The 21664-nt window shown below is 39.2% G+C and overlaps 1 protein-coding gene across 1 annotated transcript; it reads right to left on the reverse strand.

Moving 5' to 3' along the window:
- Positions 1-5266: 5266 nt before the first annotated feature.
- LOC133411548 (vasoactive intestinal polypeptide receptor 1-like) lies at positions 5267-19597 on the reverse strand. Its single transcript, XM_061694065.1, has 13 exons — positions 19425-19597; positions 17561-17669; positions 11524-11631; positions 10843-10943; positions 10669-10766; positions 10426-10558; positions 10195-10348; positions 9097-9157; positions 8936-9005; positions 8766-8860; positions 6481-6610; positions 6353-6394; positions 5267-6127 (listed from the first exon to the last, which is right to left on the reverse strand). The coding sequence occupies exons 1-13, from the start codon at positions 19533-19535 to the stop codon at positions 5981-5983; spliced, it is 1359 nt and encodes a 452-aa protein (XP_061550049.1). The 5' UTR covers positions 19536-19597; the 3' UTR covers positions 5267-5980.
- Positions 19598-21664: the final 2067 nt, after the last annotated feature.

Consider the following 21664-nt stretch of genomic DNA (forward strand, 5'->3'; position numbering starts at 1 on the left):
TTATTTATTCCATTTGCAAGTATTGTAGTGTATTGTCTAAAACTGGAACTGGAGCCCAAATCTGTAGACCTCATCCCATGTTCAACTCAATATGGAGTTAGTGCCAAAATGAATGACTTTTCTATTAATTCTTCGACATATACAGTGCAATAGAGCAGTGCCATAACTTTTTATTGACGTCATCTGCAGCTTTCCGCTCGTCGTACAAGGATATCAAGCTCCACTTGCGTCCTGTCCGCCGTCGTGTGTCCACAAAAAGTGCCTCGTCCCTCGCTCGTTTTCATCTATTTACTACGGACATTGTCAAGAAGCCATTTCCTCCATTGAATGTAAAGTGCTGTCTGTGCATGTTACAATGACGCTGATGTATTTTTTTTCCCCCCTCACATACTAAATGTTCATATAACATTTACCAATATGTTACATAGTTTTTAATTATACAAATAAATATAATACATTTATTATATATATATATATATATATATATATATTATAATTTATTATTCACAAATGTATTCATTTTAAATTTCCTTTTATTATCATCATTTAGTCCAAGTTTAATGTCATCTTTATTCACCCTTGTTTATTACAATTTCACCCCAGAAAGGTATTTTAATTTTAGATCATTTTTATTACATTTATAATAATGACAAAAGTGGGACACCTGTGGTTGTAATTTGAAAACTTCTTTTTCCGGATAGGAATAATGTCGAATGCATTTATCTGTCAAACTGTCACCATCATAAAACCAACTGTTATACAATTGTAAAGATGGACAACACATTTACCACTATACGATAAAATATATTATAATAAAACTAAAATAAAGTAAAACTACTTACTGTTTAACGACACCTGACAAATGGGGTATAATGGAGTGGAGTTTTTATTCCGTAGTGGTATTGCTGGAGTTAGTACGCGGATGTTTAGATGACGTTTTCTGTGGTTTGCTCGAATGTCCAAATTGCACCACATTTTTCTGCTCATTATTTTCATAATTTTTTTGTGTGTGAAAGAAACTGCTGCTTCTTACGTGCGCTCTCACCAGCTGTCACTGAGCCTAAATGCAGCTCAGAGGGAAACGACCATGTCTCAAAGCTGTTACTGTTCGTGTGTGTCCTGTATCTATGCCCAACACAAGGGGACAGTCATGTGTTTTATTTGTGTTTATTATTATTATTACTTTTAATGGGGATGGGTGATCTCCGTTAAAACAACAAATGTGATTTACGCATACCTTAATGTTGAAGAACTGTCAAAAAAAATATTTTATTTATTTAAACTTTTTACCTTCACACTATGGTGTGAATGGATTATTAAATAAATGGAAAGCATTTTTTTAATCAATTCAAAAATAGAAAACAAAAACCGTTGAAACGCGGGTTTTATTCCATTGTAAAAATTAGTAAAATGTGAAATCATTTATCTGTTAATTAAATTGTCAAATGTACTAAGAAATGATTGTACTGAGCACATTTATTTGTCCCTCGTATGTCTTTTTAAAAAATATACTTTTTGAAATATTTTTATTGGCCTTAATTTTGGCACAAAAAGCTTGCCCTTGTCATTATGGTGTGAATGACACATTCTGAATTCAGAATCAAAATGGCACCATCATTAAGTTGTGATGTCAAATATAAAGTAGTTTGCCAACATCGTGTTACAGGAAATATTTATGAATGTCAACGTCACTGTGAAAACGTAAAAATTCAATTTAAAAAAAATTCTGAAACTTGGCTAATTAAATTTTCACAAACAGTAATTAGGATAGTGTGTCACTATGGTCGCTAGGTTATTTGTAAATTCTATAATTTTGGATGATTTTTTTTTTTTTTTTTTTTTAAATAGAAATGAGCCAAAGGAGGACACATCCCCTTATTTTACAAGCATTAGCTTTTATATTTAAAATGTTTTTGTTTTGAGCCATGTTTGCAAAGCTAAATAACTAAAGATGCAGAAGGGGATACTTGTGTTTACATATTTTGCGTTAGCGACTTCTCTTTATTTTTCAAAGATGCTCAACAAAACAAAACAAAAACAAAAAACGTAAACATGGTGATTTTGTTATTGTGCCTTCTGTGAACATTTGCTTTTCTTTCCCTAAAACAAACTGTGAACTTTTGTTTTGAGCACTTTTGTTAGCATTTAGCTTCACACTGCGTAACATTGAGCTTCATATCTCCGGCTTTGGCTAACCGCATGCGGGCTTTTTTTCATGTGTGTGTGTGTCAAAGAAGTGGGTGCAAAAGGCCATAGTTAGACGTTGCGGGGTTTTTGTTGTTGTTGTTGTTGTTTGTTTGTTAGGCGCCAAGTGAAGAGCTAGCGCTACAACTTGTTAGCTTAGCCAAGCAGAATTTCCACAGAAAAGAAAATTACCACCCTGCTTAAAACTTTTCCGTGCACTTCGAAAGCTATTTGGATGATTAGTGTGAATTAGCGCATACGGCCAAGCTAAGCTAAGGTAACACGCTTCTTTACAAATTGTACTGGTGTTGGTGAGAAAGCAATTGGGAATTTCTTTCAAGGAGTAAATGTGTGTAATGTATATTTTCTTTATTTTTTACTAACTGTGAGTTTTGTTGATTGCCGATGCATTTTTGAATGTACAGTTGTCGCTCAGCTGCTCTTCTATGATGCCTGCTATGAATCGACATGGTGTTCAATCATATATACAGTATTATTGTGTATTTTATTTCAATGTTTTTATTTTTATTTTTTTTTTACCTCTTGACCAAGACCTGCAGTATTAGGACTGCATTTTGTATGCTCAAGTCAGTGAGCGCGTGCGAGTATAATGTATGCACGTGTCTGTAATGACGAGCACATGAGAATAAAATATATATAAAATATATTTAAAACAAAGGATATTTGGTCTACCAGCTTCCTGTGACGATGTGCTGTAAGAAGGTGACGTCCGACATTCACATCCATGTTATGTACATTTGAATGCTCAATAAATATGTGCAAACTTGTCGTACGTGATTGGTTGTTGTTGATTGTGCTATTAAATAAATGTATTTTAATATCCTATACATTTACTTGCGTATATGTATTCCAGGGGATTTAAAAAAAAAATTATTCTCAAAATCATTTTCAAATATTTGTAAATCACGGGACACTTCGTCAGTCTTTGTGCATGCGAAACGATGTCAATTCACTTGCATGTTTCCGCAGGCACACACCCCTGGGACTCTTTCTCTTTTGGGTGTGGGGCCACTCACTTATTGCGACAAATAACTCATGACTATGCGAATTGCTTGGGTATGCGCTCACTCACTCTCTCGTCCTATAGACTTTTATCATTTACATAGTCAATCCCACCACACTTCAGTTGTACAGCCGGGTTCACGACCCTTGTCCTGCATGCTTCTTCTCCTCTCCTTGTCCTGTTCTATCTTGTCCTGTCCTATCTTGTCCTGTCCTTCCCTCACAGGGTATAGGACTGCAGCCCCACGCAACACTCATATCTAATGTTTCAATGTTGTAGATATGTAATGATGTACTTTTGTAGCGATTATTACGTTTGCGTTACTTCCGGTTTTTCGTAAAATTCGACTTGATTGTTAAAATCAGACTAATGTCTCAAAGGGCACCACGTCAGATTTTTCAAGTTTAACTTTAAGCGAAATGACGACAAACCTTTTTAACCTTGCAGTCTCATGATCTGTAGGTTGCTACACATTTTTAGTCCGAGGTTACAGAGGTTTACTCAAATTCAGAACACACACAAAATACGACCACGCGTGGAATTTTATGGTATATTGAATGAAACACACAACTAAAAACTACCACAAGAAACTAACACTAAGAGTAAAGGGAAAAAAAGAAAATAAGGCGTACGAAAATGGAAATTAGGACACCGTGTGTGGTCGACGGGCTAAACTAAATGAGCATGTGAGCGTTGAGTCAGAGCGAGAGAAGGCAAAGTTGGGATTTCCTATGAAGCTAGTAATTTCCCCACAATTATTACGCACCGGTGTCGTACATCATAGTAAAGATGGCAGGGTCGACTCACGAACGCCGATCAGCTGGTCTTTGGGGGGGGGTCTTGCTCCGGATCTCAGGCGGAAACGAGGGAGGTTTGGTTGAAGAAAACCCAGATGCACGAAAAGACAAAAAGAAAGAGGAAAGGAAAGTTGTTGTCCCATTCGGGATGCGCTCATAAGTTCCCTGCCGGTTGACCTGGTGGCGAGCCGAGCTCCGGCTCTCGAGTTAAATATCCCAGGGGCGGGGCGTAGGAAGAGGGAGTGCCGACTTGGAGAAGACCACGCCCACCAGCCTGAATCTTGCCCGCAAATTTGAGTAAATAGGTTTTAAAATAATCCTCTCAAACACTCCCAACTTTGTGCTCTCACGCATAGAATGATTGTTTAAACTTTGGTCGTGGCAGATGGGTTGCTTATTGTTCAATACAACATTTCGTGCTGTTTGATTTCAAATCATGCAGGGACACAGACACCAAGGCATGCATTTGGAATATTTCTACACTTTCCCACGTATAAAAACGGACATTTTATCTTCCGTTAACAAACAAAGGCACGTCCACAAGTTCTGCTTGCAGTTCCTCAAAACGCCAGTGGGTGGCGCCACGCGCGCATGGGTGGATATTAACCACGTAGTCTGCTTGAAGGGAGTGGCCGTCCAGTGTTTCGGTCGGGGGAGGAGTCTTTTGAAGACAGGAATCACGATTGGACGGGAAGCTGCTAATTAGGTTAAGGTCCACTTGACGCTGTACCAGGCACAGCGGGGGCAGCGTGGAGGAGTGGGAGTTCTCGGGTGGTCGCGAGTCTCTGTGACGCCTCCAAGTTGCGGCGTGCGTGTCCGCTACACTTTTCTCATCCCGTTTACAATTAGTGCTTTCTTTTTCCCCCCCCCATGTATTTATTTAAGTGTTGTTTACACTATGATTTTGTAAATAATAAGTTAATGTAATAGTAAAAAACAATAAAAATATTATATATATTTTTTTTTTGCAAATAATGGATTAGAAAAAATATTTTAAAAGAAATAAATAAAATCTCTAGCTAAATGTAAACCTGCAGACATACAGTATTTGTTATATTTTTACTTCTTTTTTTTATAAAATTTTTCTTTTAATGCATCCATAAATACAGGTTTTTATATTTCACATTTTTAAAGTGGTGGGGTTTTTTTACACTCTGCAGTGTCCCGAATTGGCCAGAAAAGTGCTTCCAAATAATTCAATATTTTATTGTCGGAAAATACGTTGACACAAACTGATGTGCATTTCTTCATTTATGACAGGTTTTTTTCCCCCTCTCGTTTCCTTCAGTACATTCACAACAACAGGGGAAATACAGTATATTTTATATAAATATCATGTAAAATACTGTGTGAAAATACGTCAGTGTAGACCGATACAAAGTGTCTAATGATACTGTACAGTAAGATTTAAAAAAAAATGGATGGTAAAACACAATTTCCACTAACTGGTTTGAAATGAATAATAAGACATAAAATGCACAGTCTTTTGTCATTTTTACATTTGGTGACTTAGTGCAAATTCAATAGCATGTTAACGTACGGAAACAGTATTGAATGCATACATACAGTACGGAAAAACATATCAAGCCAACTAAAGTGAAAAAAATATCGATGAGGTAATCCAATATGATAAAAATTAAATGAACCAATGATGAATACAATTGTGAAGTATAACTGTATTGCTTGAGTTCATTGGCTTTTAAAAATATTTAATTTTGACGCAACAAAACTCTCAAAAAAGTCCCACATAAAAATGCATTTTGGGTCCAAAAATTACACAAAATGTAATACAAATAAAGCCTAAACCAACATACTGTAAAACATTTTTGACACGCACTGGAAGTGTTCCAAAGGCTCAGAGCAGCACAGAACAATCCCAAACAATCCACCCTCATGTTATCTCAAGCCAAAATGGTGGTGAGCAGTAATGTCCCGCACGCGTGCAATTAAATGTCAGTCCAGCGTTTCCTTACGGTCATACGGTCGAGATGTTGCCGGAGGAGGGGGGCCGTCGCAGCCCCCCGCGTGCGCCGACACTAAACTGACCGAGGCTTCGTTTGGCGGGCGTTTGCCGACTTCGGCTGTGACACTTCCACAGCCGCCTCCGCAGTTCCGCCTGCACCTGGGAAGTTCGACATACAGGCGGTTACGCCAGCAACAGCGCAACAGCGTGCGGCGTTTGGAGTCGACTGCAACGATACATTTAAGACGCCGTCGCCATGTTAACGTTACATCATCTTTGGTTCGCAAAGACGAGACTCCACGCTTGTGCATTTTGACATAAAGAGAACGACACATCATATGTCTTCAGTTTAAATGATTTCACAGTTGAACATGATTGGCATACCTCTCCGTTCATGAAACAGTAAAGCAGAGCCACCACGAAGCCCTGTTCAAAAAAAAAAAACGAAAAAAAAAAAAAAAAATGGTTTACTGATCAAATGTCTGCTGGTGTGTTTGTGGTGCTGGCGGTACCTGGAAGGATCCCAGGCCCAGCTCGATGTAGAGCCGGGCCGCCACGCCCGTGCTCTCGGGCAGAAAGGCGAACACGGTGTAGTGCATCCCGAACAGAGGGATGAGGAAGAGCGTGGATTTGGCCAGCCGTCTGAGGGGTGGGGCGTTGGGTGGGGGTGGGTAAACAAAAAACATCACAACACAATGCTCATTAAAGGCATCTTTTCTTTTGAAAGGTCAAGTGAGAACCAAATGCAAATGTATGCTATTATTTTTAGTCGTATTATGATTTTGCGTCACTGATGGTGTAGCGGTGCACTCGCCTGACTTTGGTGCGGGCAGCGTGTGATCAGTTCCCACTCAGTGACGGTGTGAATGTGAGTGCGAATGGTTGTCCGTGTCTATATGTGCCCTGCGACCGACTGGCGACCAGTTCAGGGCGTAGTCCGCCTTTCGCCCGAAGTCAGCTGGGTTAGGCTCCAGCGCCCCGCGACCCTAACCAGGATAAGCGGTGTTGGCAATGGATGGATGGATTATGATTTTGCAGTCATCGGGCCAATTTGTGGATTAAATGTCATGAAACGAAACACTGACAAAGTGTCCTCAGAGTTGACTCAAAGTCCGACATGTGATGTTAACGTTGCCATTAAAGTGCACGGGAGACGACATTGGACGACACACCGGCACTTGCTTTAATGGGATTTTGACCTATGTTAGCATACCGAACGCTAACATGTTAGCATTTTAGCAATTTTCAGTAAACATAGTAACTGATGACACGGTGTAAATGTAAAACCCTTATCAATCGGCCTTAGCGCTTTAAGTACTCAGGTTGGTATCTTGCGATGTTAGCCTACCAACTACTAGGACGTTATCATTTGAGCAATTCTCAGTGAATATAGTAACGCTTTCACTACTCGGGTTGCTATCTTGTTACATGTTAGCATAACAGCTGTTAGCATTTGATCAATTCTCATTATGAATGCTACCTGAATACAGGGCAAAAACGTAAAGCCCCTATCGATCTTATTTAGCGCTTTCACTACGTGGGTTGCTATCTTGCTATATGTTGACATATAAACTGCTACCATGTTATCATTTTAGCAATTCTCATCAAATATAGTCGCTGCTGACAGGACAAAATGTTAAAAACTCTTCAGCCAGCCTTAGAACATTTGCTACTCTGGTCGCTAGCTTGCTATATTTTAGCATACTAACTGCTATCATGCTAGCATTTGATCATTTCTCATTAAATTTGTACTATAGTCCAACGGTGACAATTTGACCCTGGAAGTGGTATGTATTATTTCTGTTTTTTTAAAAATGATTTTTAATGATTTTGAGTTAACTTGGCTCTATTTTCATACTTAACTTGCGCGCTTTTAACCTGCCTCTGCGCAGAGTTACACCACACATCGCGCCGGGTTTAAGCCAGACACAAAAAACAACCCAGAGTGTTACTTTAAGAAAATATTCTGTAATTAATGGCATCTCTGCTTTTATGATGGGGCCGTTTCGACCTTGGCGCACACTATTTCTATTGCCATTATCTCCTGGGAATTATATGTATATTTGTATGTCGCCTTATATACATATACAACATTTATGTAGGCTTTCGGCATTAATGAGGAACCTCTGTCCCGCAATATGCAGCACCTAAAATTTGCATTACTAATATTACTAAGATTTCTTTTGACACTTTATTTGAACAATCCTGTTGGGTGATAAATCTATTTCTGGTATCGTGTGCTATTTTTAAGGCCTTCCCTTCTAAATTAATTCAGTTGAGCACTAATCACGTACAAATGTTGTATGAAGGGATAACAGAAGATCTAGTAGTAGTACACAATCGTACACGTTCTGCATATTCTGTAACTAAGATTTGTTTGCGGTCGTTGTTGATTAATTTAAACAATATCATTGAAAGTGCATTTGTATGTCTCACATCATGTGCATAGCAATATATGTAAAAGGTCAAAAGGCATTCGATATAGCATTATATTCAGTAAATTTCTCAGCTAAGTCTGCTCTACTAAAAGCTCTACTAAATTGTATAAAGGTCATAAGCCATGGTGCGTTTGACCATCATCGTTGAGGGCATGACCTTGGTGGAGGTTTCGCTTGCAGGCAGATATCGAAGACTTGATTTTTGAAGTCGAATTCATTCAGTACAAAGATGAAAGAAGCCTTGTGAAGACACTGGTTACGACTCCGTCCATTTTATACAGCCTCATTCCAAATCAAAAAGCACCATTTTTTTTCCCCACATCAAAGCCTATTGTAATGTTTCATCCTCTGTGACTTACATAAAATGTCCAGCATCGTTGTTCCCGGACTTGGCGGAAGATTTGAGCTTCTGGACCAGGATGCGGATCACGTTGACGAAGATGACGATGTTCACCTGTCACATACGATAGCTACATGCAGACTCGACCATCGATTTTGAATATTCGCACATGAAACACAAGCAACTCACCAGCAACGACGCTGTTATTGGGCCTTTAATAATCCACCAAATGCCAACGTTGTCCGTGTCATCCCAGCAACTAGCCACGTGTAAAAGAAAGAATTTAAAAAACACGTGGCGACATGACTAAACACAATAACACACTGCACTGTGTATGTAGTATATCGTACCCTGTGTCATCATAGAAGAATCTGGTCAGCACCCAAAGGACGAGAATCGTCGACGGGAGCCCTGTGACAGATGCAAAGTCATTCAAGGAGTTTGGAACAACACTCGGAACCAAAACTAAATCAAGGCATAAATACATACAGAAATTCATTCAATAAAATATCAAAACAATTAATCAGTCAACCTTAACTTTTAAAATGTTTAACTTCATTTACAGTTTTAATATTATATTGTTATAGAATGTTTTGAATGAAAATGTAATCATAAAATAACAAATAAAATGTAATCAAATGTCAATTTATTAAATCTACATATATATATATATGTAAAAAACAATTATAATAAAACAAAAACAATCAGTCAAAAAATAAAAACTTAAAGCATTAATATAACTTAAAAGTATTCAAATTTGAAGTGTAATATAAAATAATAATTAATACAAAAAACTGAAATTGAAATGTAATAATAATAATGAATTATAATATAAGCAATAATAATGAATTATAATAAAAGCATAAACAATTAAACATTGATACACTCATTTTCTATATTGCTCAGAATTTTGTTGATACAATTTAAATACATTTGATAGATAAAACAAAATAAAAAGAGATAAAATAATATAAAACGTTTTACTTTTCAATAACAATTCTAATCAACTAATATTTCAATTCAAAAGTCAACAAATAATAAAAACTAAAAACAAATACATCAAATTATACTCAAAAGTCTAGCATAGCTTCTTTTTCATTTTATATACCATCATTTAGAATGCAATTTAAAAAATTTAATAATTAAAACGGAAGAAAAATAGGGCAATCTACGTTACCTTTTGGAAATTCAATTAACCAAGCTTTATTTTCTTGAATCCGGAGTATAATAGATACAAAAAAGCAATACATTTTGACAATGTTAAGGTAGCGTGACGAGGACAACACATTCTCGAACTTGTCGTGTGTGCATCCTCACACAAAGTGGCTCCGAGTCGACGGCTCCTTACTTTGACTTTAATGGGCCGAACTTTGAAAAACACACGCGGTCCCCCGCTACTTCTTGCTTCGTCCTTCCCCGACATGGCGGACAAAATAAGGAGAACTCACCCCATCCAGTCAGGATGTACCACCAGAAGTACTTCCTCTGGGAGACAAAGGTGAGCGCCAGCAGCGTCTGCAGATACATGCCCTCCACCAGCAGCCAAAAGTAATTGGCCAGGATGCTGAACTGGAAGAACGCCACGGCCGACTTGCACGCCGTCTGACGGGAGCGACGCAACGGGTTCGTTCGAGTCGGACGCGCTTTCGACGTCTACGGGCTGTCGCGCGACGACTCACCGTGGACACGGAGCAGTGGTCCAGCGTCTCGTCGGCGAACAGCACCGTGTCTTTGACGAAGACGGCGCTGGCCCTCAGGACGAACGAGGAGAACAGGTTGACGTGGATGTAGTTCCTGGTGCAGTGGAACTTCCTGCGGAGAGCGGGGAGAAACCCACGAGTGGACCGAGAGTCGTCGTTGCGTTCATCAAGAAAGAGGAAAAGTTTGTGTTTTTGATTTCTTTATTTTGTATTTGTTTTTACCTGAAAGCGGTGAACACCACTATGGCCGTTATGAGGGAGATGAGCGAGGTGGCGTAGCCCACAGTGTACACCTGTCTGAAGGTGGACAGGTAACTGGTCTGCCGGTGGGAAACGGAGTCAAGAGCAGCCTTGTTCATATGCTGCGCAATAAGAATGCTTGCGATTACAACTGACCTCGGATTCGGGCCCGCCGTCGTCACTGAAAGCGCACACTTCCTCGTAGGGCGGATAAATGTCCGACCAGCCGTCCGCTGTACAGTTCCTGTAAACGAACCCTGAACATGCGAGCGAACATTACACCAAGAACATGTGGTGACTTTCAATGACAAATACCAAAGATGACTGAAAAAGCCTCGTTCAACCTCGTTTGTTATGGGGGAAAAGAAAAAATACAAAAATACCATAAAACCGACAGTATATTAACTGTAAATAAGGTTGTAACATTCTTGACTGTCAAGTGTAAAAATATGTTCAAACCTCTGTACGGTATATACAGTGGTTCCTTGAGATAGGGATAGATGTCCTTATGTAATTTAAATACAACATTTAAGCAATTGTAATTGGGAGGAAATGTGTAGAAAAGTTCAACTACAATCGCTTTGGGAAATTTCCATGATTCGAATTTTAGTTACGTTTGAGAAACAGCCGCAAAAGCGCGGATATTTTTTCATGTCACTTGTGATATTCATGTGCTATTCTGCCGTAGTCTCAAACATGACATGTTTCTCCAAATGTGACCTCGAAGCGCCACCTAGCGGTGGAATCAATCAGGTGAGGTTTTGAAAAGGTTAAACTCGTCGACTGTTCGTCGAATGTTTGTAGGACAGAATCCAACGTGAAGATTTTCCGACTGACCTTGACCGCTGGAGAAATGCTGAAAGACGTCAGAGCACGACACGTTGACCACCTGACCCGCATCGGCTCTCGGCCAGCATCCGATCTCGTCCCACTCCGTCTGGCATCCTGGCGGCAGCGTAGAAAATCTTTTTACAAACAAGCAACATCGCAACACTTTGGTCTGGACAACTGAGTGGTTGTTGTCCAACCAAAAAAAGCGCCAATTTCCAAATATTTGAATCCAAAAAACAGCAACAATGGGTTTTTGTTTTTCGTTCCCTAACAGCCTAATCCTAACTTTAACCATACCATTACCCGAACCCCCAAGGGCAAATACTACTAAGTGTGCGACTGCAGTGGTTCTCAAAGTGTGGTGCGAGTACCACTAGCGGTATGTGGGCTCCCTCTAGTGGTATGTCAATGAATCACCGAATTAAATGTTCAACTTGATCAATGAGTGAATGCCTCATTTTTGATGAACACCTACTACACTACGACATTTTAAAATTTGTCATTTGGAGAGCCAAGCATTACTTGAATGAACTGTATTAACCTTCACTGAACCACAAACAACATGGTGCTATTGTCAAGGAAGGAACTGATTTCCGTGCTCACTGTATCTGTATTGGAATACAAATAAAAAACAAAATTATAAAGAGTGAAAACAGACGAGAACCAAAAGGAGAATGGATATTTGGGAGGCTTGTTGGCAATGACTGCCCCATTCACTGACTGCAGAATAAATCTAAATAAATATATATATATATATATATATATATATATATATACAAAATAGATAGACCGTATAAACTGAATTGGTTCCGCTTAGTGGCGGCCCGGCAGCTGGATCTCGCTTCGTCACCGGAAAAATCCATTTTGTCATTTTTGATTGGCCGTCACATCCGCAACGTTGAAATGCAAAAAAACTAGACACAACACAATCTTCCTAACACACTAACCCGAACTCTTTGTCCGAATATTGCATTATTTATTTTTGTTTTTTAAATACTGTACATGGAATCTACAAAGTCATAAAGCTCCTCAAATATTTTTATGACATTTGTCTTGAGTAAGTCAAATAACCTGACAAGTTCCATCCGACAAAGCCATTCTCCATCTAAAAGTGCCTTGCGAGGCTTTCGCTTCCTGTCACGTGGGGCACCAATTTTTCCACAGACTGTCCAACATTTCGCAGCGTCTCTTACGTAAGAGGCGTCGTCCGGGACGACGGCCGAGGAGACGAGGTGAAGGTAAGCAAGTCAAGACGAGTCAGAGCTACTTGGCTCGACGGCTCGCAAAAGTCGTAGTGAGGAGATGACAAAACATGCAGGGACTAATATAGAACAATAGGAATGACGGGGGGTGTGTGGGGGGGGGGGGGGGGGGGGGGGGCGGGGGGTCTGTCAAAATGCTCCTGGTTGATGTGACAGCAAAATAAATGTCAGGAGGAGGAGACAGTTGCTCTAAAAGCAAATGCTGGAAGGATTCTCTTATTCCAGTCAAGACACAAACGTTGCCTTACGCACGTTCAACCGGGAGGAAACGACGTTTGTGTGGCGACAGGAAGGTTTGTGGCCTCACGGAGCAAAAAATAAAAATTAAAAAAAAAGGTCAGGGTCAAACCAGAAAATGTTTTTGGTTGAAATAGCTTTAGAGTTCAGTCAATGTGACCTTCTCATGCTGCAAATTCAAGAAATGACGATTTTGAGTTCTTTCAAACCTGTCAAATGGTTTGAAGCCCTGATGTGCGTAACATGCATGTGCATTTTAAGTTCATTTCTTTTCCCCCAAAAAATACCTTTTCTCATTGGGAAGTTTGTTCAAAAACATTTGAATTGTATTCTGAAGGTCGATGACTTGAAAATTAGACCGACTGTCACGTGTACCAACTTTTTTAGGAAGGCGAGTCGGCTCTCCGAGGGGTTCCCAAATGTCCCAAAGGGCACGGCGGAGATGCGGAATGAATTTTTAGGTTTACCGTCAGATTTGAGCGGATGCGTGTGTGTAGTGAGTACACAGCACACACTTTTTTTGTTTTTTTTTTTAATGACGCACGCCAAGGAGTCTTTTGTTACCCATAACAAGCAGGCGACGTTTTCAACAGCGTGGGCTAGTTTGCGTGTAACTTCCTGTCTGCTGTTATTTCATACATCAACCTAGATTATTTATTTTTTTAAATGATGCGGAGCTATTACTATTCTTGGTGTGCCCATCCAATTTGCATGAAAATCCACAGAGACTTCATGTATATTCATTCATTCATTCATAATGATCCGTTTTGACTTATTTAACAAGATGTCCATAATTGTGTTGTTGTGTTTCTTTAATAATTGTCCTGCTGTAGTATCATATATTTATTTTATTTTGTGATCATGACTATTGATGTATTTCGATTAATATTTTATCATATTATTTTTTGTTTCACATTTAACATCCACACAGTACATTCAATACAATTATATATTAAATCACATTTTTTATGATTATATATTTAGTAGAAACAGTCATGACAATTTACACAATATAAAAAAGGGAAATTCCATATCTTAAACAGTCTGTAAATAATTGTTGCTATTTTTATTGCATAAATTATATATATGCTACATATTCTATACATATTCTATTGTACTTATACAATCAATATTTTTTTTCATAAATGTTTTATCAAATGTCTTTGTATATAATTTCAATATGTATTTTATGATTACGATATCGTCTATTTAATAAATATATATCGAAAAAAATGTTGACTGAATATATGTATTTTGTAAAAATGGTAATCATGTAATGTATATACAATATAACTAAAAATATAATAATATTAATAAGGGGTAATTCAATCTTACACAAAATATATACTGTAAATAAAACGAAATATGTTAATACATTATATTGTATATATTCTATCATATATTGATGCATTCAATATTTTTTTTAACTAATGCAATATTTTATCAAATGTTTATGTGTATGTTATTTCAAAATATATATTTATTTATTGTATTTGAATTATTAGTAATATGTTCAATAACGACTTTAAAAAAGTCAAATATATATACACTCTAATATACAAAATATATGAGGATTATAGAATTATATATCATAAATAATACAAACATATACTGTAAATAAATGTAAATTAAAACATATATAATGACTACTACTAAAAATGATTGGAAGTCTTGCGCATTTGTACAAAAAAAACCAAACACAAAAAAAACCAAAAAAAAAACAATGACCGCTAGATCTGAGGCCAAAACGTCGGACTCTATTAAAGGCCTCTTAACACGACTATAAGTGTCTACAAGCGTGACTAAGGACATTAATAATGCCTGCGTCGCATTTAAATCATGACGATGGCTCACTGGCTTACTGGGTCACTTCAAAGATGGCGACTCGCTGTTGTCGCCGCTGTTATCGATGTCGCTGGTGTGCGTGTCCAAATGTGACCAGTTGAAATGTCTGCCAGCAAACTTTGAACTCTTGTGTACGTGTGTGTGTGTGTGTGTGTGTGCGTGATTGTGTGTTGGTGATGCCACAGCAGAAGGAAACCAGTGATGACAAAGCGGAAAATACTTTTTATTTGTAGATTAGCAAACTGTCCAGCTGCTCAGTAAGCAGTTAATTAAACATCAATTACACTAAACCAGGGGTGTCAAACTCATTTTCGTCGAGGGCCACATCGTAGTTTCGCTTTATATGACTGTGAAAACATATTTATGTTTCATTAAATGCCAAATTGATTGCTATTTTTCTCTTTGTTTTTTTTTTGTGACAAATTACATTTCCATTCATTCCAATGGGGAAAGACGATTTGAGATATGAGTGTTTTGAGTTGTACATGGTCACAGGTCAAATTAAAACTCATATCTCAAAGCGCCACTGCATAATTTTTCTTTTTTTTCTACATTTTTATTTTAAAATACAAATTGTTAAAAAAAAAAGTATGGAAGTCGTTTATATACACGTACAGAAATCCCTCGTTTATGGCGGGAGTTAGGTTCCAGACCACCTCGCAATAGGTTAAATCCCCGAAGTAGCGACCACATATATTTTATAAAATGATTTATACATATTTTTAAAGCTGTATGAACCTCCCCAGACACTTATTAGCCCCTACTTTATATACTCTTAAACACCTTCTAAACTATTAAGCATGCAGTAATGCAAAGTAGTACTGTACACTTTGTACATTTTCTTTTAAATTATTATTATTATTATTATTTTACAGCTGTAATGTTTTAGGCTAGGACGTGTTTATTTTACCACACAAAAAAATCACAGCATACACTCTAAATCCCGCGGTATGACAAATTATGCGTGATAAGAAAATGATGAAAAAAATAAGTGAACCACGATATAGCGAGGGAACACTGTATCCAATTGAATTATTTTAGAATGAATCCTTCTCCATTACGTGTCTTCAACTGTTGAATAGTTCAGCCATTCTTTATTTTAAGCATATTTATGCATTATGATATAGCAACTTTGTACGCTTGCATGACAGTGAAATGTAACAAAACAAACAAAAACCAAAAAACATCACCTATGGAGCTAATAAAGACAACAGTTTGACTTTAAAACAAGATAATCCACGTTCCATTATTTCCTATGGGATTTTTTTTCATCCATTAGCCCCACGGAACAGATTATGTTCGACTTTGGATGTTCCAGTGTACTGTTAGTGAGTTGACCTTTTCAAAACAAAAAGGTTCTTGCTGCAGCTAACCAAAGAAGACCAAGGAGCTTCAAGTTAAAGAGGAATTTGAAAGGTTCTGTTAGAGACTTTCAAATCAACACATTGCGGCGCACTTCATTCATAAAGTGGATCGCGTTGAGCTAGTAGTGAAATTCACACGTAGGATTGACTCTATGCTGCTTTTGGAGACTTAAAGTCATCCAGATTTTCAGCCGAAGAAAGAAAGCATTCTATGATGTAACATTTGTCCTCATTTGTCAATACGCCACATGAATTGTGGAAAAGTGCACTTTTTTTTTCTTTTTTTCCCCCAGGACCACCATCTTTGTCTCGAGGCGTAATCACAAGGGGTGATAGGCGGGCGGAGCCGCCTGTCACATCATTTCCCCCCCGTGAGGCCGTCAATCGGGGGCTTAAGTGCAAAAAGCCTTTTTGGCAAGAAGAAGATTGTATCAACATAATGTTCAAACACATATATAGTGCATAATGCAGTATATACCTGTTTTATTATTATTATTACTAACCAATTTAGTTATTACAATTATACATGTATTGAGTGTATTCTAATTATTATGATATCAGTAGTTAAACCCCAGAATGTATGACAACTAGCCGCTCATTGTGCTCGCAACCACAAAACCGCAGATATTGTCTAGTTGTATACATTATGGTCACCTACTACCATTAATCTTTTTGGGTTCAACTCTGGTACTGGATCCTATGAGTTATTTATTTGGATGAAGCTCCCGATGTGACTTACAGTAGTAAATGCACTTAATCATACTCGTGCTGAAACTACCTGCTCCTTTCTGACTCACGGACTCCATTTTGCACTAAACCTGGAAATGAACTTTGCCCTCCATGTGGGGATGCCACAACAAGTTTTTTGTCACCACTTCATCTACTACTACGCTTCATGTTGTCCTCAAATGCGCAGCAAAAATGCGCTGTGTCGCACAGTGTTATTATTCACATTTCGCCATCCTCCAAACACAGCGGGTGGCCAAATATCTGACCTCCGCACTTCCTCCCAAGCCTTTGTCGTATCATTTAGATGTTGACTGGCAAGCTTAGAGGTCCCGTTCCGTCAAAACCCATTTCTTCCACTGTTTTGTGCAAAATATACTGTATGTTGTATATTCATTTCCTTTAAAATGAGCTATTCCATTATTAGTCCTGGGGGGGGTTATTGCTTGTTTCATAATTAGCTTTTTCATAGCCCTAAAATAGATCCCACACAGCTAAATGCCCATCTTCCCCGTCTGCCTTGAGAAAAACATCTTACAGTGTGCCACGGTTTGTCACGTGATGCGTGTTTGTGTGTGCGTGCGAAGCATCACCAGAAAAGGTACCCACCGCCGCGCGCCGTCTGGTTCTGAACTTCTCTCGTCCTCGCCTGCCTGCAGGTCTCTCGGGCCCTCAGGTGCTGAGCAATGACGGCGCAGTCCGGATGAATGGCTTCCATCTGAAAACATGGCACCAAAAATTCCGCCATCAGCCCGACACACACGCTCACTCACACGCAAACGGCTGCTCTTCGACCGGGAGGTGTAAGAATGTGAAGCAAGTGACATCATCACTTCTCCCTCCCTGTTGCGTTGAAAGCAATTGCCGCTGTCTTGACGAGCGCTTCAGACGCCACACCAGATGCTGGCGTGGACGTCATGTAATTACCTGACATCCCTTGTGAAACCCAATGAAAGTCCATTCGGATTCGGCCTCTTTATACGAAAGGTTTTTATTCAGTTTGGGCTTCGAAAACGATTCTAATTGGAATACAAGACGCCATGTAAACCCTCCTGATATTCCCCATTGAAATGAATTGAAATGCCAATAATCTGTTTCAGCGCCCCAAAAAAACAATCGCAATTTTTTTTTTCCTTACGAGATTTTAATAAAGAAAAAGTACTTGTATCCTTACGTCCTACATGGATATTTGTCGTAGTGGCTGTTTGCTGTCATACGAGATTTCATTTCTCAAACATACATGTTCAATAAAGATGATTCCGATTCTGAAAAACAGCACCGTAGTATATTAAAACATAATAAAAGACAATGTCAAGAAATAAATTGGTTTGATAAAGTGTCATTTTAAAGTGTACCTTTCCATTTGAATTATTGCATTTGAATTATGAATTTGAAAAACAGTGATTATCTCTCATGTATGAATAAACTATCACAATATTACCTCACAGTTCTGAGGACCGGGGTTGAATCCCCGGCCCCGCCTGTGTGGAGTTTGCATGTTCTCCCCGTGCCTGCGTGGCTTTTCTCCAGGCACATAAAACATGCATGTGAGGTTAATTGAAGACTAAATTGCCAGTAGGTGTGAATGTGAGTGCGAATGGTTGTTTGTTTGTATGTCCCCTGCGATTGGCTGGCAACCGGTTCAGGGTGTACCCCGCCTCCTGCCCGATGACAGCTGGGATAGGCTCCAGCACGCCCGCGACCCGCGTGAGGAGAAGTGGCTCAGAAAATGGATGGATGGATGGATGTATCATTCAGCGCAGTCAATATCCCGCCTTTTCTCAGTTCTATATAAAAGCCACAATCGGCTAAATTCCAGAATATCTGTTACGTCTCTGAGCCGGAACTTTTGCGGGATCTCCGTATGAAGACGTTAACACTAACAAGACACGTATAAAAGGAGCTCAATAGTTACCTCTGCCCGGAACCTGGCGAAGTACCTTACACCACGCACCTGTAAGGGAATTCTGAAATTCTACCACCTGACACTCACTTCTTCCGTCCTTTTGTGTTGAAAGCAATTGTCGCTGTCCAACACAAGTATTCTTTATGGATGTCCACGGCAATATCCTAGCTTCACTTGGTTCTGTACGAAAGGAAGAATCCGGAACTTCTGTTTTGGCGTCGTCGCGGCAATCTTGCAGGCTCAATGGCTGTCTTGGCCGCGACCCCGGCGACCTACGCTACGCCGCTGCGGTCAACTTTCAGAACATTTCAAAATGCGTCCATCACTTCAATAATGGATTAAAGTCGCTAAATATCTGAAGATGATTGAAGTTCATTTTGAAATCCATCCAGCATTTCCCCAGCCGATTATGACCTTGCATATGACGTTGCGACTGGATGGTCACGGCGCCTAATGATCGCTAATTAGTGTCAGTGGCCTAATGAGCACATGAAGCTGAATACACAGAAGATTAAAGTAATAATAATCATAACTACGTACGCAAATGAGAGGTTCAATGACACCCACCGTGGGAACACAAAGACAGAAGAAGAGCAGCAATATCTCCTGACGTTTGGAAAAAATTCCCCGATTTGGCCTCTTGACGTGCCTCATTGTGGTGGTGATGATGGAGATCATTCCAGAATATTTGAGTCTTGTGTCCGTGTGTATGTGTGTGCAGCTCCCGCTATGAAATATGCACTGTGTCAACCTAAAATAGATGACTGCCAGATGAAAACTTCAGTCGCTCCCCTTCACGCTCTCTCCCTTTTGCACTACCCCTCTTTCTCTCTCTCTCTCTCTCTCTCTCTCTCTCTCTCTCTCTCTCTGTCTCTCTTTCTCTCTTTGGCTCTCTGTGAATCAGGTAAAGGAGCATCTCAGGAGAGACAACAAGGCTGCACGGCCCATTTAAAGACGACGACGTGCCTCCTCGCCGCTAATAGGAGGCAATCGGTCACGCGTTAATGAATGTCAACGAGCGGCGGCGGAGGCGTACACGTCCCGGACAAATGCGTGCGCACGAGCAAATCGGCTTGATTTGATTGAGCAGACGGCTAACTGAATTACGCTCGTTTAAAAAGTCTGTCCCTCTCTATGGATTCCTGCAAACACTCTGTCATCATTAGGCCCTCGCTGTGCATCACTTGGCTTTTGCTGGGCTTCATTAATTTGTTGATTTCCCATGTTTGATTTGAGAGCGGCATGTAGTGTGGTCTTAATGAGTACTTTAAGCCTAAGTACTGCGCATTTCCAGCATTTTGTTCTTTTTGAGGGAGACGTTCAGTTGTCTTAAGTGGATGCCCCACTCGATAAAACAGATTTCAATGTGATGCAGTGTAGTTTTAATCAGTATTTTAGGGCTAAGTCAATGCTTTGTAAGTCTGTGAAATTCAAAATATATTTTTCTCTACTGAACAAAAATATAAAGATTAACTCATTCACTGCCAGCCTTCCCAGTTAACATGGATATTTAACTTCTAAAGCCGTCAATGGCAGTGAATGTGTTAAGACATTAAGGCAAATTAAAATAAAGATTGACTAAGAAGTTACTATGTACACAAAAGAGCTATATCTCTTTAAATGTAAATATTGTTTACAAACCTGTCTTAATGCGTGTTAGTGAGCACTTCTTCTTTGCCAATATAACCCATTCACATCACAGACAGCATGATCAATGTACAGGTGTGCCTTAGGCTGCCTAGAATAAAAAGCCTCTCCAAAGTGTGCAGTGAGTGGATGAGGGAGCCATTTAGTGTTCTAAAATGGCAAAGCAATGTTTGAAAAATGGCAAAGCAATGTTTGACCAAGTAATTTTCCGGGCATAAAGTGTAACCTTTTTAAAAGAAAAGTGATTCATTCAAGAGCAAGATGATATAAATTGGGGTACAGTAATTGATCCTCTCCCAGTGAGTTATTGTCCCGTACTTTCTTGGAACACAATAAATACCTTCCCGTTGAATAAAATACAAAACACACGGTTCGAAGACTCGGCACATCTCATAACATCACAAGTTCTGGAAAATAAATCTTTTTTGTTTTTGGTTCATCTCGGCTTGCCTCCCTGCTCCCCTGTGCATGGGGTCCGCCACGTTTGTCAACATCACCACGAACCCTGACAGAATGTAAAATGTCAAAATGTTTCTAATTGACTGTTTGGTTTTCTTAACCAGATGACCTGTCCGCCAAGTGAAAAAATTGTCAGCGTAATGCAGTGTACAGGAGTTTTAATGCGTCAGTGCGCGCTAGGTTACGAGAAGATGACATTAATTAGCCCTTGGCTTGCTCGTGCTAATGACTTACTGACAACGCACACTGACTCAGGTCATCTCGCGGCTAGCGGGAGAGTTGTGCAAAGCTCCTCATCGTTCGTTTTCAACATGCACGATGATTTGTAGTGTCAAACCACTTCGTTTCTAGCATATTTAAAGCACCACACAAGAGTATAGTCTGGAGTCACGATATAAATAACGACACCTGATATACTTCATTGGAGCTCCATATTTTTTGCAGAGAAGAAGCACATAAATGCATTGTGGGGATTTGTATTTCTCAGAGCCATGTAAACAACCTTGGGTGCAATTCATGTAGAATTATGTAAGCTTCAGAACAAGCCAAGGCAGTCTGTGATGGCCAAACACAATAAAACACTGGCAAATGGATGTTAACTGATGGCTCAGCTGTTTCTTAAAATGAACATTAGGGAGCACTGACTGTCAAAGAAAGTTTCGGTTGCGCATTGAATACTATCAATAATGGTGGCTCAGTGG

The sequence above is a fragment of the Phycodurus eques genome, chromosome 13, assembly GCF_024500275.1.
Source record: "Phycodurus eques isolate BA_2022a chromosome 13, UOR_Pequ_1.1, whole genome shotgun sequence".
Taxonomy (NCBI): Eukaryota; Metazoa; Chordata; class Actinopteri; order Syngnathiformes; family Syngnathidae; genus Phycodurus; species Phycodurus eques.